This window comes from Acipenser ruthenus, chromosome 8 (genome assembly GCF_902713425.1).
Source record: "Acipenser ruthenus chromosome 8, fAciRut3.2 maternal haplotype, whole genome shotgun sequence".
In the NCBI taxonomy this organism is placed as follows: Eukaryota; Metazoa; Chordata; class Actinopteri; order Acipenseriformes; family Acipenseridae; genus Acipenser; species Acipenser ruthenus.
This window is the reverse complement of record NC_081196.1, coordinates 11,452,613-11,470,115: the sequence shown is the minus strand read 5'-3', so window position 1 is coordinate 11,470,115 and position 17,503 is coordinate 11,452,613. Positions and strand designations below refer to the sequence as shown.

General features: G+C 38.0%; 1 protein-coding gene across 2 annotated transcripts in view; it reads right to left on the bottom strand.

Annotated features, from left to right (window-relative positions):
• LOC131737717 (NADPH oxidase 4-like) overlaps positions 1–7,753 on the bottom strand; it is a 37,594-nt gene extending 29,841 nt beyond the window's left edge. The window contains exons 1-4 of one of the 2 annotated variants that reach the window (XM_059028495.1): positions 7,180–7,753; positions 6,750–6,845; positions 2,404–2,514; positions 1,926–2,010 (exon numbers count right to left, since the gene is read on the bottom strand). In XM_059028495.1, the coding sequence (XP_058884478.1) occupies positions 1,926–2,010; positions 2,404–2,514; positions 6,750–6,845; positions 7,180–7,242 (355 nt within the window). In that variant the 5' untranslated portion in view covers positions 7,243–7,753. The remainder of the gene's footprint in view (positions 1–1,925; positions 2,011–2,403; positions 2,515–6,749; positions 6,846–7,179) is intronic. The other variant, XM_059028496.1, reaches the window with a different exon arrangement.
• Between the last annotated feature and the right edge of the window lie 9,750 nt (positions 7,754–17,503).

The following is a 17,503-nucleotide window of genomic DNA, read 5'->3' as shown; positions in this document are numbered from 1 at the left end:
AAAACGCTGAACAAAAGTTTGGCACGAAAAGGCAGTTGCTAAACTTCATGCATTTAAACTAACTAACTGCAAAACAATTTCAAGACATAGTGTAAACCAGCTAGTTAAAAAAAAAAAAAAGCAGTTGTATTAAATACACCAGGGCCGATTAATGGCAGAATCCATTAATGCCAACCAAGTCAACATATATTTTTTTTACTTTTTAAATCCATTGCCTATAGCTACAATACCCAGAGGCTATGGAACTCAATTCCTAAAGATGTGTGATGCAGACTTAGTTCAAAAGTTCAAATCACAATACAAAAGGTGTTGTTTTCCTGTTCTTCCTGCAGACTTCTACCGCTTTCTTTTACAATCTAGATCCTAGACTTTGATACCTAAATTGCTTACTTGTGCACGTACCCTTTTTTTTTTTTTACACCTTCTTGTGATTATTAAAAGACTCAGAGATATAGTACTGTATTGTATTGTATGAATAAAGTTTCTTGCAGTCATTAAAAGGCTTGTGAGGCTGCCGATTTTAACTATTTCAGTGTTACTCTTCTAAAATCAATAGCACGAAAAAGGATATACAACACTGTGACAGGGAGCACCCTGTCGCTGGGTCTTGCACGGATGTTTGCTGCTGGGACATGCAACAGGAGACGTGTTGCTAGGCAACTAATTGAACAGGCAGGCTTGCCCAGTGCTGAGCTGATCGGGAGCCACAGTTTGAGGTGCTTGCAGCGCCATGCTACACAGAGGGGAGCTTTCTTTACATCAAGGAGAGAGCGTCTGCTCTGCAAGATAACTAGCACGGAACCCTTCAACTGCAAGACAGTGCCTGTCAAGACTCTGCCAGTCAGTCATAAAGACCCAGAGTCGCTGGGAGGCCGGGACTTCGGGAGCAACAGCAGTAGGTTAATATAGGGGGTGTTGATCCCAACAAGTATATGTTTCGCAGTGTAGTAGGTTCCTAGAGTGGGGGGGGGGGTCTCTTTTAATGAGGCTACCGCTCGCTTTGTGTGGCACTTTTATTTTTAGCTTTGTTTTGTTTAGTTTTCTTTATTAAATCTGACACTAGGGCTACCATTGCTGGTACCTTAGTGGCAGAGCCTGTGTGTTTAATTAAATCTGCGCGCCTGTGCGGTGTGTCAACACCCAATGCTCTGTGTCAGTTATTATTTAGCGACGACCCACGCACGTAACACTTCCCCCTGTTAAACACAAACCCAGAAACAGGTATTTAAAATGTATTTTCTGCTTTCAGCGCTAAGCCCCAAACAGAAACGCAGCCCCAAATGGGACATCACTGTACAGTCAGTATCATTCCTCAAAAATACTACAGACTGGTTTCAAGCAAGGAAATCTAACGAGGGCTTCATAGAAGCTGCCTCAGACAGCTTTTTGTAATATCTTTGATGCAGTACATAACAAAAGCCCTTACATCCCTTGATCCATTCTACAAGCTACACATGTTTGTAATGTATTTCTACCGTCTCAATGTTTTTACATCACATTGAACTGCAAACATTCCCCTGAAAACTGTAAATGTTGCACACAAAACAAACACTTTTACTGCACAGGACACATATCAGGCATATGTGTCTAAAAAAATAAAAACTTTTAAAAATGAATTTAAGTCTCTTGCAAAAGACAGGATTCTATTTTAATGGCTGAACAGACATCAGTATTGACCTCTGACACCGTTTAGTGCAATGTACTGTAGAAAGAAACCACCAATAAGACATTTGGTTTAAATATTAAATATAGGACGAAACTGGGCATTACATTAAAAAGACAATAAAGAGAATCTCATATACTTTAAAAGGTGTTAGTTTCCACAAATCCTACTTCTTCTAAAGATTTAAGCATTTAAAATCAATTGAGTGGGTGTTTTGGTAGCAGAACACTGCAATATTATCGCAATAAATATGTTTGCTTACCTGAAAAGATACATACAGTCACACCACATGCTGCATGGAATGTTTTGCTTTTATCCAGCAACCTTCTGGCTTTTCTGCTAGCTACCTGGAAAATAAATAATGGCCAGTATTACCTTGGATAATATGTCTTTTAAACGTACATGATGTACTGACAGCCACCTCAGCTGCAGGCTGAGGGCCAAACAAAAGCATATAAAATAGGAGATAATTTGCAAAATCTCTTGTGTAAACATTGGATACCAGCTTCAAGTTAAAGTTATAAACAGCGGAGTATCATAATAACGCTCAATTATAAACCTGCTTTCTTAATAAATGTATACAATGTTGTTTAACTGGTATAGCTGAAAGAAAGAAACACACACACACACACACAAGGGCCATTGCCATCCCCTGCTCTGCTAAGATTGAACCCCCTGCGGCAGCATGACTGATACCAGCACTACTCATTATAACAGGATTAATGAATGTATTTATTTACCTTCTGTGATCCTCGTAGGAAAGCCAGGAGAGTTCGGCACACGGGCAGCAGCACAAGACTGCAGTTGAGGTTTAGGACAGATGCCGAGGCCCTGCTAATGCACAATCCTAGCTGAACAAAAACAGTAAGGGTCAGAAATTAAACCACAAACAACGTAAAAGCCAGGCCACTCTTTTGTATCCAACAAATGTCCCCACATTCCCAGCGAACCGGTTTCTTTATTTTTTGACATGATAACAAAGGTAGCACTGTCAATTACTTTTCATTGAGTAATGAAATGCCATGACGAGTCCTAATACAACTGTAAGCTTCTTGTGGCACTTGAGGGGGGAACGTGTTCTTTTAACAATTCACATGGCTTTGATAAGAAAAGAATAGAATGATGCAAGCGGTGTCACATATCCATTTTATAATTGTCTCATTACCTGCTAAGACATGTGGATGAATGTGCACATTGACTAGCATAAAAGCTTTGTATTACACAAAACTTAAGCATGATGCAATAAAAAAGAACAAAGACACAGTACCCTCACAGTGATGCTCATCTTTATTCAACTGCCCCAAGCACACAATGTACCTAGAATGGTTCACAATGGGAATAGTATTCAAAGGTTATGCTTTTGACAGTTAGGCAGCTCGCTGTGAGATGTTCCACATTCCAATGCGACGTGTATGTAAGAAACTGTCTTGGAGTGGGTTATTTCGCTTATAAAATGGCTACATTTTTTTTTTTTTTTTAATAATCACACAAACTAGCTTTTTTAAGGAAAATAAAATAAGAAATATATTATGTATCCTTCCAGTGAGAAAAAATAGTCCCTGAAGACTGTTTGATGTTTTTTTTTTTTTTTTCATTTGCCATAAACATTACATTGAACGTGGCCATTTATAGTAAAACATTTTTTAGATGAAATGACATTTGTGAATTGATTTCCCACATCCCACACTGGCACTCAAGAGAGGGGCTTCCAAGTGGTTTATTTATTTATTTATTTTTTTTATAGGAAATGATCCTACTCAGGCTTTGCCGTCTTCAAGAGAAGCTGACCAATAATTTCTCAGGCTGTTTTCACACCGATGTCGGTAACCGGCATAATTTCCCTAGATTGTAAACCAGCATTAGATGATATGTGGACTAAACGACTTCCGTGTCAGTTTACGCAGTGCCGCAGTCCTTCCTGTCCGCGGCGAGCACAACAGAATTCTATGCTGAACCCAACCTTGTTTAAAATCCCAACGGTTGTGTCAGCAGAGACCAGGAGAGATTTATTTAAATTTTGTTTTAAATATGTTTCTGAAATCGGAGGGTAGTGGTGAGATGTATCTGTTGTGTCAAATTTAAAAATTGCATACTCGCTATTCAGTTTTATAAGGCATACGCGCTAGTCAGTTTTATAAGGCGATATTTAGTTTAATAAGTACATGCCGCTGCTGATACAGTATATTACATGCTGAGCGAGACTTGCGTGGTGATTTCTCAGATGGCTTTTGAATAGTGTTACTGCTACTGCTTGCCTCAGAGTTTACTTTGTTCTGTTCTCTGGCTAAATAAACACCACAGTATATTCGCCATATTTTTCTGTCATTCTTAGTGACAGATAAAAAAAAAACAATTGTTGAGTGATTCAAATGCTGTTTCAGTTGTATGTTGACATTTTTACATACAGAAACACTGTTTAGATAATTGTTACTATTAAGGCATAGTAATATTAATAGATAAGGTAAGTAAGTTGGTCTATGATGTCATAGCTGTGCAGTAAGACAATTATTACAGCACAGTCATGTGATATTGTTCAGCCAATCACAGCACTTAATTTATCCAAGCCATTTTATAAGCAACATTGCTTAACAGCATTTGTTTAAAAAAACTGAAACCAACCAGCACATATAACTGGCTTACTTCAAAATGTGTTGAGAACTTCCTTTTACCTTTAATAACTGAAAAATGTATTAGTTTATGAGAGTCCACAATTCCTGACAGTGCTGAAGGAGGTGTAGAAGGGGCGGAGAAGGTTTTTGGTTTTTTTTCTTGAAAACGTCCTGTACATCCCCCAATTTTTTGTTTACATTTATATATTATAAATACAGTACTTCAGTGCGTTCATGGCAATAATCTAATGTTCTCCTTGGCAATAATTCGCTTAAGCTTTATTTTTAAGTGTATTATTGTTACCATAATAATGAACCGCATTCAAGGTTCACTCAAGACTGCCGCAAGTATGACGTAACCCACGTGCTAGATCAAACCAGGGTATTTCGCACAGAAACATTGACTCTGCCAACAAAATGATATATTAGATGGACTATACAGTACTTAAACGTTTCTGTAAAATGTGTGTGTGTGTAATACAACAAACACAAGGCTCTAATAAAGGTATCTGAATTCAGTCGGGACTGTTTTTGCTGTGTTGTTTTACAGATGTATGTGGCGTTCATCAAAGCAATGGGGTCCATCTATTTTCCATTCTCCCAACCAAATAATATGCATGATAACACCGTGTAACAATTTTTTTTTTTTTTTTTTTTTTTTTGTTCCTGGGTAGTAAGTGTTATTTCCTAATTGCTTATGCCTCAAAAGTATAGAAAATGGCTATTATTCCCCACAAACTTTGCTTTTGTGACCAGGACAGTGATATTTTGAAATTTACCTATTTTCCAGAACATTCCAGATAGATTCAGTGCTGAGTAAACTTGGAGTAACTTCTAGAACTTTCTAGAGCTTTCCAGTAATATAAATAGTAGTATAAATACAGGGGCCTTAAGCCCACCAGTTCAGTTTAGTTCCAGCTGCCTAAGTGGATACATATCTGCATTTTTCTGAGATGGCATCAAGAGGCTGCAAGCATCCGGCAGACGCATTTTGCTATGTCTGCGGCCAATTTATCAAGACAAGAGCGAAAAAGTACTCCGTGGAAGCATCTGCTAAGATGTGTGAGGCCTACAAGGCATATTTCGGCATGCCTGTCGGGGATCAAGACAAACCCTGGGCACCTGATTTCACCTGCGAGCACTGCAAAAAAACTCTGGAAGGTAAGATGGACAATTGTTGCTCGGAATTTTATGTTATAAAATTTGTTAAAATTTTTTAAATTGTAAAAGTTTTTAATTTTAAAATGTTTTACAATTTTCAATGTTATTGAAAAAATATATCATATATGAAAAATGCTGCGAGAATCTCTTACACATTAGTCATGGGTGAAATAAATGTATTTTTGTAGGATGGTACAGAGGGGAAAAGAGAGCAATGAAGTTCGCTATCCCAAGAATTTGGCGGGAACCCACTGACCACTCAAGCAACTGCTACTTCTGCATGGTGGACCCTTCCAAGCGGACCGAGTTCTCTGTGGGGAGGAACAACGTCAAGTGGGAGCCACTGGTGGACCCCCGGAAGGTGCTGATGCCACCACTGAACATCAAATTGGGCCTTATGAAACAATTTGTCAGATCTCTAGATAAGGAGTCGGCAGCCTTCAAGTACCTTCAAGACTTCTTCCCTAAGCTGTCTGAGGCAAAGGTCAAAGCCGGTGTCTTCGTCGGACCACAGATAAAGAAGATCCTGGAGTGCAACGAATTCCCCAAGAAGCTCACTAGTAAGGAGAAAGCGGCTTGGAACAGCTTTGTCGCAGTGGTTCGGGGCTTCCTGGGCAATCACAAGGCCGAAAACTATGTGGAGCTGGTTGAGACTCTGGTGAAGAACTACGGCACAATGGGCTGTAGGATGTCCCTCAAAGTCCATATCCTTGATGCTCATCTTGATAAATTCAAGGAGAACATGGGAGCGTACTCGGAGGAGCAAGGCGAGCGCTTCCACCAGGATATACTGGACTTTGAACGCCGCTACCAAGGACAGTATAACGAGAACATGATGGGAAACTACATTTGGGGGCTGATTCGTGAAAGTGATTTACAGTATAATCGTAAATCTCAGAAAACTACTCACTTCTAAATCTTTTGTCATTTTTGTATTACTTTAGTATAAATACATGTTAATTTGGATTCATATGTTGTTTTTTTCTGACTTTATGTGAACGAAAAGACACAAATCCGCCCGTTTTCTCATTGGAAATAGGTAAATTTCAAAATATCACTGTCCTGGTCACAAAAGCAAAGTTTGTGGGGAATAATAGCCATTTTCTATACTTTTGAGGCATAAGCAATTAGGAAATAACACTTACTACCCAGAAACAAAAATTGTGTTACATAGTGTAATCTGTTTGCAGTCAACTCCACAATACCAGCTGTGAGACGTCTTTTGATTGTCATCTCCTCACTTCGTGTTATCGCCTCTTACATAGCATATACCGTAATTTTATAATTAAACAGCACACAGTGTTTACTTGACTTACCCCCAGCATTCTGTGCAGATAATAATATTGTGGACCACTGTAGTACAGTATGAACGTTTTCCAAAACAGCCACACGTTGACAGCCAACCACAAGAGCTGAAATTAAACAATGAAAACAATCTAAAAAAGAAATACCGTTAAGATGAAACACGTTTTTAGACCACTGTACTTATCACAAGTGTTTTAAACCAAGGTGGTTATATGTTCACTACTACCTGGAAATATGAAATCAACTGCAAAACGTAATTAAAAGTGCATACAAAAATTAAATAAAACAATACAACACAACAATTCTACTTTTATCGACATATACAAGAAATCAGGCAAACTACATACTTTGTAAATACATTTTTTTAGAATCGTGCTCATCAATCAAAAGAAACAAGGTGTCTAAGCAGCAACAGTAATTTCATTTAAAATGTAATCTTACCAGAAGTAGATGTTTTCCACACTCGTTAGATATCCAACTTTTCCATGCCATATTAAGCCTCATGGGTTTAATTTTGGTTGCAGTGCTCTGTTTGCCAGTTTGGTAATTTACTTAAATTAGAGATTCCCTTTCCCTCACCGCTAAATCAAATGCCTTCCTCTTCTAAACACAATGGCGCTACCCCTGACTTTATAACATTCCTTTGATCTCCATTCTGTTTTCTTGCATAAATTGTGTTCGGTCACGTTAACATTGGATCAGCATTTTTGTTTTCTAAGTTACACCGCTGTTTCTCTGTCTGCACAAGTTCTTCGTGAACTCGCCCCGTTGTCCAAAAAGTAATCCTCCAAAACGTTCTGTTGCGGGAGAGACGTGTTCCCAGGAATGTAACCAAATCGTGGGACCAGCGACTGGCGACACCCGGAAATGACTATACCACTGCTAAAACAAAAACACTGAAATCATATTACCCACCATATAACCTTCGGCTTGGTCAACTCTCCTGCTACTTTTGCTAGATTTCGGTATGTGATTAAGCTGCGCTCTCGGTGCCATAAAGGGTGTAGTGGAGCAGTGTCACGCAATAAATAAAGATTATTGTGTACGCATTCATATTGGGTTCACTTCCAATTCTTATAATTTCTGGTAGATTTAAATTAATAAAGCAGAAAATGACCATCTTACCAATAGCAATCTAGAATTATGGACGATTTGTATTGGGTTTATAAACTAAAACAAATAATATTGCCAGAAACCGTACTGATGTTGTTAAATCGTTCTTGACCTTCGGGATTTTTATTCATTGAAACCTTTGTACTGAATTATGTGTGTATCTGGTATTTAGCAGCAAACCATTATTAACCATAAGGTTAGGGTAGGTTAGCATTGCATCATTATGCAAAAGTACTGGCACAGCTACATTGAGAACCTTTGTTTTTTAGATGCAATTTTTAGGCAAGAGGAAAACATGTATTCCTATAATCACAGGTCCCTATCTAAGTAACAGGATGCTAGAAGTCACACATACTTGTAAAAACAAAACACTAAAGAAAATGGTTCAACCCATTTAGTGTCGACATGTCCACATTATGCCCTTGAAAAACAGAATATTCACATCAAAATATTACACTGAACTGTTGTACTAATTCTTACAAAAATGAGTACAAAATCCACTCAGGTATTGGTACAGATATATATATATATATATATATATATATATATATATATATATATATATATATATATATATATATATATAATCTGATTATATAAAGGTGGGCAATATGTTCCCTGTTTATGCCACTCACACCCCTTGCTTACTAAATATCTTGCAAATTCTGAATAGAAGATCATTATATCTTCACATATATGCAAAACACTTTAGCAATCCATCCCACAAGTGCTCTGGCACAGCTGTTATGCATGCTATAAACAGTACCGCTTCAAATTCAGTAAGAAAGGTTGCCATAATATAGAGAAGGTTTTAAGTTTCTAAAGAGCAAGCAATAGTCTAGTTTACACTGTCCACTTTTGTTGCGACTGTTGAGCAACACAAGTTTCCAGTGTATGACCTCCTGGCAACTTCAGCAAGCAACTCGCTAAACACATCGACTTTCCCCATGGGAGATGATTAACAGATAACAGCACAACTATTTTGATTTAAGCAACTTAATGAAACTTAGTGAAACGTGCTTAAAGTGAGCATTGAGAGGTCCGGAAGTTTACTTGTGTTGTGCTTATCTTTGTTTTGTGCACATTTTACTATTTCACAGATGTAATGTTTAGTCTCTTAATTGCCGTTTGGACATTAAAATCATAGTAAATCTACCTTGCATCCAAACACCCGAGTTTTCTTTTTTTACTAAACTTGGCAGTAAACTGCAGTTTTTTCCTCTGACACAATTTTCTAGTGCACCAGAAAAGGTCCCTGAAGAAACGGTGTCTTTCTCAGAGCAAAGCAGAGCTTTGCAAGAATGCAGAGCTTTGCAAGAATGCATCCAGACATTTTAAGGTCATTATTATTAAGGAGTTTATTAGCTGGTCACGCAATTAGATTGTCCCTTTAAAGATATGACATGCCGTTGCTTTAGCACCTTAAAGCCAGTGAAACACCAGGCAACTGAAGTAACGCTTTGTAATAGCTGATTTGAGCTACTTATTAAAAATTGTTTTAAAATGTCCTCTACAACGAGTTGCTTGAAAAGTTGACAGTTAGTTGACAGGTGTTACATAGTCTTAACAGGTTCAATAAGAAATAAGTAGGAGTTCTATAATATTATTATTAGTTTATTTAGCAGATAGATGCCTTTATCCAAGGCGACTTACAGAGACCTATAGGGTGTGTGAACTATGCATCAGCTGCAGAGTCACTTACAGCAACGTCTCACCCGAAAGACGGAGCACAAGGAGGTTAAGTGACTTGCTCAGGGTCACAAAGTGAGTCACTGATTGAACCAGGATTTGACCCAGGGACTTTTTGGTTACAAGCCCTTTTCTTTAACCACTGGACCACACAGCCTCCTATGCTTCATATTTGCAACACAGGTTAAGGGCACCATCAGATTATGGGGTCCTATGGTACTATTTCTAACCCCTTTGTTTTCTATTTAACAGAGTATATAAAATCTTCCATTGTTCACGGTTGTGTGTGCCTGCTTATAATAAACAGAGGAGCTAAACTTCATGAATAATAATCACTTTGTTGTCCACAGTGGCACAGAATACTAGGGAAAACCCTGAAGTGATCGTAGCTAACAAAATAATTCCTTTAATCTTACCTGTTGGTTATTTCCATTCGATACATAGGGCTCAAATGAACCCTGTGTTCTAAGCACTTTTACAGGGCTTGTTTGACAGGAAAATCTTTATCTTTGTAGTATGTTGACAGATGCCTGCATCTATGTATTTACCTATTGGCTTGATGTTATTAAATGCCAAATCAGCACAGCACAAAATAATCCAGAGGCACATTTATGGTCTTGACAAGTTTCTCAAAATCTACTTAAATGTTCTTGCATCAAATAAAAGAACTTGGACACAAATCAACAGCAATGTTAATGAGTCCTGCATGTAATGTACTAACAGAATCATATTGCTATTTTTGAGCTGGAGAAAAAGAACACACCCATGACTCATATACTGTTTCTTTGTAGAATATCAATAATGATTCACTGAAGACAGCTTTCAGTATGATGAAAAAGTGAATGCTGTTTTTTAACGTTATTATAAACCGAGCAATTGTTTTTATGTATGAAGACAGTTATGTGTTTGTAGACGTTGTTTGGGACAGGATCTTTAGGCTGCTTGAAATGTATTTTGCCGATTAAAAGCAAGTTTCCAAATTCTGAAATGTAATTTGCTTTAGAGGGCATCTGCCTGTGGGATACAGAGCGTTCTAATTGGAGCTTGATTGGATGAGAAGATCAGTGATGTTTATAACTAGCTTTGGTACAAAGCTAAAGAGTAAAATAGCTGTAACAAGTGTTTGTGACTGATCTCTACAGTTAAGATAAAGAGATGCAATACACAAGGCTTTCTTCAAGGGAGCCTTGCAGTTTTGTGTAGTAATAAATTGATGCATTAGTTCAACCCTGGCGCCTGCTGGATTGTTACAATACTATTACCTAATCAACTCTTTGAAGGCAATTAGTTATTATTTCGAGCATATTTACAGAGCAGCCTTACTAACTGTCTACAATGAACCTATCAATGAACCTGTCAATTAACCTATTGATTGCGCTACAACATAACAACAATAACGTAAAACAGTGAAGCAGAAATCTGTAACAAAAGATTTTTTTTCTATCAATAAATTCCTGCCAGTCCTTTTTTCTTGCTCTGGAATACAAAAGCTAACTTATTCCTCTGGTGAATAGATGCACAGATCTATACACTATGTGGAGATAGCAGTAAACTATGGCCCTGAAGTCAAATCTATCTTTTCAAACATTCATACTGTATAAATGGAGCTGACAGCCTATGATTTCCATTACATGAGAGTAGATGTTAAAACTTCATGATGATTTGAACTCGGCTCTCGCCAAGATAAGCACCAACTAAGACGTAGCTTTACAGTAAACTAATGTGATCCATCTGCATCTCCACCCATTTGCGTTTCTTTCCATCTGATGATGTAGATATCCTTCTGCCTGGTGTTGATGGCTGAAGTGTAATGCTGGCTCCAGGGATCAGCTTATTTTGTCTCCCCAGCGCATCAGCAAACACAGCGGCTGCGATGCTGGCTCCAGGGATCAACCACAGCGCGGTCTCCCCAGCGCATCAGCATGACAACCGTCTGGATTGAGCTAAGTAGGGTACACCTTTGGGGTCTTCAAGTGGGCACCTTCCATCCTCTGTGTTTCGTTGACTAGCCCACGACACCTCAAGAGGGCTCGACAGTGATTCCAGCATCACCCGCCTCCGTCACCCACTCAACTCAGCCCAGCTTACTTACCCGTACATCAGCGTTGCTTTCTTTCTATTGTGCTTGAGATCCCCAGCCAGAATCTTTCTGTCTCAACCACAGACAGTTGCTGCTCCTTTCTGCTGCTTCAGATAAGTTATTCACTGTGCAACACAACTCTTGACCACTGAACCCGACATCTCTGAGAAATGGTTGGAACTCCCAACCATTTCCTGACGTATGAACTGATTAAAGCTTCCAGCTTCTCAACTGTTGTCAAAGCAACCTCATACGCAGTCAGTGGCCACAGTAGCCTTGGCAGTAGACCAAACTGAAAGCACCAGAGTTTTAGTTTGCCTGGTAAAGCGCTGCTGTCTATGCTCTTCAACCCTTCCGCTGCTTGTTGTCTAACTTCTCCCACACGAACTGTGTCCTTTAGATCCCTGTCGTAACATCTCCCCAGACACTTCACTGGCTTCTCGGACACTGTTGGTATTGCCTCACCATGAATGTAGAACCTTTTATCTACTACTTTACCTTTAATTATAGAGATGATCCTTGATTTAGTGGTCTTGAATTGCATTCATGCCCATTCTATGTTTTTGGTTAATTTGCCCAATAACAGATTAGTGCAGGCTACTCTTGCAGTCATGGTTGTCATATGAAAATTGGAATCTATAGGTTTTTGTTTTAATGCAAACTTTACTCTTGGAAAAAGCCTTTTGTGAGATGTATCATGTATATAATAAAACCACAATACAATACAGTAAGTAACTGGTGACCAAAGAGATTGGATATTAATGCTTAAGGGCCCTGCCATTTATTTATATTAAAACAAAATGGAAATATTTTCTGGGGTTTACTAGCTGGTTAGAAAAGTTAACCAATTAGTTCACGTGCCTGTAAAGACAAAATGTACTGTTGTACTTTACATGTTATATATCTTTTTAATACTACCAATGTCTTTGGTATCCATGACTACCATATTTTAGCATTTGGTTGAGTTCAGTAGTTTTGGTTTACATGGTGGTTATAATAAACATAAAAAATAAATAAAACACCTCATAACAAAATGGCAATAGTGGAGAAACCATTTGTCATAAAACACTGACATTTGGTAAGTAAAGTCGCCACATTATGCTTGCCGCAACATCCCCAGTGGCCTTTGAAGTGTGCGGTTTTACACCATTCAACAGGCCTGTTTTTTGCCCCTGAAACATTGATGAAAAAAGTCTAAATATTCCCATCAGATGAAGTAAGTGTACAAAGTGAAATCTAAGATACTACCCTTGTATTTTCCACCTGCGAGACCACGCTTGGCCAATTTATTCTGCCTTATAGAGTACACTGATTGGAATAATATTGAAAATGTATTATAAAAGGTTATTTCATCTCTCATTAGTTTTACTTTAAAGAGTACTGCATATCATTGCTGGGAGTTATATTACTGAGTGGAGTATTTAACATTACAATCTAGTGTATCTTAATTATTGCTTTCATGATGATTTTCAAAGCTATTGCCCTAGACAGTGCTGTTATGTTTAAAATACATGGGCTGTGTTCTGTTTTCAGAGATAAGGGAGATGTTTATTTTTCATAAACTGAGTCATGTTAAAACTGAAATGTAACTGTGGCAAAGTGGTTTGCAGTGCACAGGTGTACAGGTGATGCAGTGCTCCAGAGAATGTCAACAACAGTGTTACTGGTGAAATGATGGTGTATTTTGTAATCCAATAGTCTGATGACAACAGTAAACAATACATGGTGTCACTGGCAGTACCCAACAATGTGTACTGCTCAGCTAAATGAACACGAGGTTCAGTCCCGAAATAATAAGCACAGTATTTAAACACACACAATACACAAACACGAGTCCTAGTCCAGGGTGAGTACTATTAGTGCTAGTGGTGCAAATACAATTTATCCGTGAACAATAGTGCAGTGTTGTCCAGGTTTGTGCTGGCCTGTAGCGACAGCTCCGGATCGTGTTAGCCATCTATAAATAACAAACAGGTATTTAATTAGACACGACAAAACAAATAAAACACTCACGATACTTTAACACGGTTCTCCTTCCGGGTTAGCGTTAACCATAACAAAGGAACAGATCACCTTGCTACGTTTCCTTATAAACCGTCAATCATGCCCCCTTGGTTAACGATTGCAACCGCTCCTCCAATCCGCGGATGCTACATCGTTTCCCTTCCAGGTCGATGACTTAGTGTACTGTAGCGCCGCCCCTTTTCTAGGTGGTTGACTTCCGCCTAACCCTGGGAATGAGTTGTCTGGCCATCCAGTCTAGGGCACTCTGTTCCCTTTACACAGCGCCCTCACAGGTCGGGAGGGAGATTTATCACCAAGAATCATTCTGTCCCTGTCACAGCCCTATAGTGATTATTGTGCGTGCCTTCTTTCACTCTAATTATGTTGGTGGAATGAAGGATCAGAGCAGAGGAAAAGGAATACACAGAAGGAGGGAAACAGTCTCAGGAGTGAGAGTGTCTGTCAAACCATGCACTCAGGTTTAAAGAGCACTTTTGCATTTTAGGTTTTCAATATGCACATCCAAATGAGCCGAATATCCCACTTGGAAGCTACTGTATTATTTGACTCTTTGCATAAGGCATTGCTGGTATCTGGTGGGCACTTTGTTACTGTACTGTAGTGCCTGGTTATAGAATCAATGAGGGTATGTATTCATGGTCTCTGTAGATTGCCAGGGCATGATTTCCTATTAGTGCATTACCATAAAAGCTCCCCTCACAGGGATTTTGTAAAGAAGTTGGTTGTAACTTTGATCTGGTGGCTGTATGATTCTGTTTTCAAAGGAGTAATCTTAGCCCAGTTCATTTAATAGAAACCTTTGCAGACACTCTCTCATATAGGCCAGGATTTTGTAATGGTTCTTGGTCTACGCCTGGTGAAATGGGTTATATGTGTTTAAGTATGAACGGAGCCAACTCTTTCAGAGCTGCAGAAGTGTCTCCTCCCAGACATGGGGAAGTTCATCCCATACAAGGATGGCTGGCTCCAGGAACATGCAATAAACAGAAGGTTGAGCAATTTATTTTGGCTTATTTTTAACATGACAGAAATCTGTCTCTTAATTCAAAAAGGCACATTTCCAGAGAAGAATAAACCATTTGCAACAGTAGAAAACTAGCAAGGAAAAACTGTAATAATGAATTTGTATTGAGTAGTTTCTTGCTAGTTGTATTCCTTATTAGAAAATGGTTCAGTATCATCAGCCAATCAGCTTCCAGCTGTAGCAGGCATTAATACATAGTATTCCTCTCTGACAAAGTGCTGTGCCTTTGCACTAGCTTCAAAATTGATTTTTTTCCCCAGACAACATTGTTTGTCATGTTACAGGCAATAGTTTTCTATGAGCAGCACAGAACAAGAGTAGGGCTAAGTGTGAAAGTGAATTAGTGAATTAGGAGAAAGGACAACAACAAGATGTGGTACCTTTCAGTAATTAAAAAAGACATTTAGTTCAAATCTTACTCATTTATAAGTTAATACACTGTCTATAGGATGTCACGTATTATACAGTATAAGAGATCTCGTGCAGTTTGGGTGAGAGCACTGCAAAGTGAAGCTGAGTAAAGACATGGCAGGGCTTACTTTCATTTAATCAAATGAAGGGTGTTCCTCTAGCCAAAAATAAGCACAAAAAGCTTACTATACTTTCTGTTGGAGGTAGTGTAAAAAGAAACCCCAGATAATGAATCAGTGCTTTATGATTCTTTTGGTGTATAGTTCTGTTTTTATGCGTTCCAATGGTTATACTATGTTGCCCAATGTTGACTTGGTATACCACAGCAAATACTGATGAGGGATAACCGATACCTACTATATACTGTATCAGAAAATGTATTCTGCCTAATGAATGCAGAAAAAAAGAAATAAATTAAATGCAAAAAACAAGATTCACTCTTGGTCGTGGTGCACTGCATACACACTATAACACACAATAACACTGTACCAAAAACAATTAATTGTGTAATAATCTGAAACTACATACTGTACTGTATCTTTCTAAATGTTGTGATTGTACTGTACAAACAGAAATGCTGAATCTCAGATACCTTGCAAAGAACAAAAGATATTGAATTTCCCCATCTGCGTGTAACCAGCGACCTCTAGTGGTTTACAGAAGTGATTGCAGCTTTTATCAGGCAGTAACCCTATTAACCCTATTTATTATTATTATTATTATTATTATTATTATTATTATTATTATTACTTATTTATTTCTTAGCAGATACCCTTATCCAGGGTGAATTACAATTGTTACAAGATATCACATTATACACATTATACATTATACAGATATCACATTATTTTTTACATACAATTACCCATTTATACAGTTAGGTTTTTTACTGGAGCAATCTTGAATTTACCATTTACTGTTGTTTATCTTGGAAAACTAGTCATTTTAAGTACTCCCAGATTTTCAGATTGCTTTTGTATTTCTTTAGTGAATACACAATTCTTGGTTTTATATTTTACTTCAGTCTTGTCTGACAGCACATTGGAAACCACCTTCAAACCTGACAAACCCTAAAACACCAACGTAACCCTATCAACTGCATCTGATTACCTTGACGGTCTGAGCAGCTGAGCTAATAGCATCTTCTATGGGTTAGATGAGGTACAGTGTAGCTTTAAAAGAGAAGCCAAACACAAAGCAGGTCAGGAAAGAAGCAGAGATCACAGGATCTCTGTGGAATGAAGGATCACAGAGCAGGAGAAAAGAAAGTCACAGAAGGTGATGTGAACACACTGCTGACAGACAATGAGAGCATATAAGAGTAAAGTCTCAGGAGTGTCTCTCAAACTATGCACTCAGGGTTAAAGAGTAATCATTTATTTTGAGTTTTCACTACGCAGATCCAAATGAGCCAAATACTCCACTTGGAAGATATTGTATTATTTCACTCTTTGCATAAGGCATTACTGGTATCTGGATGGCACTTTGTTCCTGTACCTTGATACTGGGTGTAGAATCAATGAGGGTATGTATTCATAGTCTGTATTCATGAAGATTGCTAGAGAATGGTTTCCTATTAGTGCATCAATGCAAATAAGAATGATTATAGTAAATTTACAATGTTTATTCCTGAGATGTTCAACTAATATTGAAATACAAGCTGGCAATATCAAACTGACTTATACTGTAAACATACTTTTACAGATTGTATTTTTATGTATAGTCTGACCTGCTTCCCCTAATTAATGGAAACCTAATATCTTGGCAGGTTCAAGGTTAATAGCATACTGATCCTCACTCCCATTGTTTAATGCTTTGTTAAGCAGGATAAATCCATTATAAGTGGGACCCGAGTGCAGCTGGTACAAGTTTAAGCATTTACAGCAATGCATCTGTCATTTAATCAGACAAACAACTTAAAAAAAATATATATACTGTACTGCCTACTAGACCACTTATTTATGATCAGATTTTAACATTACTCCAAGATCAGCATAACTTTGTCAGAAAGGAAAAGCTTCTGCTCATCATAACCAAAAATAAATAAAACATCTTAGACATGCAGGGGTTAATTGAATTGTACTACTTATGTCTTGGTACTAAATTTGGGTTTGGTTCGACCCCTATTAAACCCTACTCCAATGTACCAAACACTTATACCAATGAATTGGTTTAGCAAGACCCATTTAGTGGTTTATTTTAGACCTGTTTTAAACCAGCTCTTTTTAATGACTAATGCCACAAATTAACTTGTTCCTTGTGAATTCAGCTACACAGTAATTGTCTTGTATCTTGTAATATTGAAATGCCTATCTGAAACCTAAAATACAATTGAGTATAGCCTTTAAATGACTATATGGTACATTTTTAAATAGTTTAGCAGCAATGTCTGGTAAACTATGGCAAGCCGAATCGTCATTAAG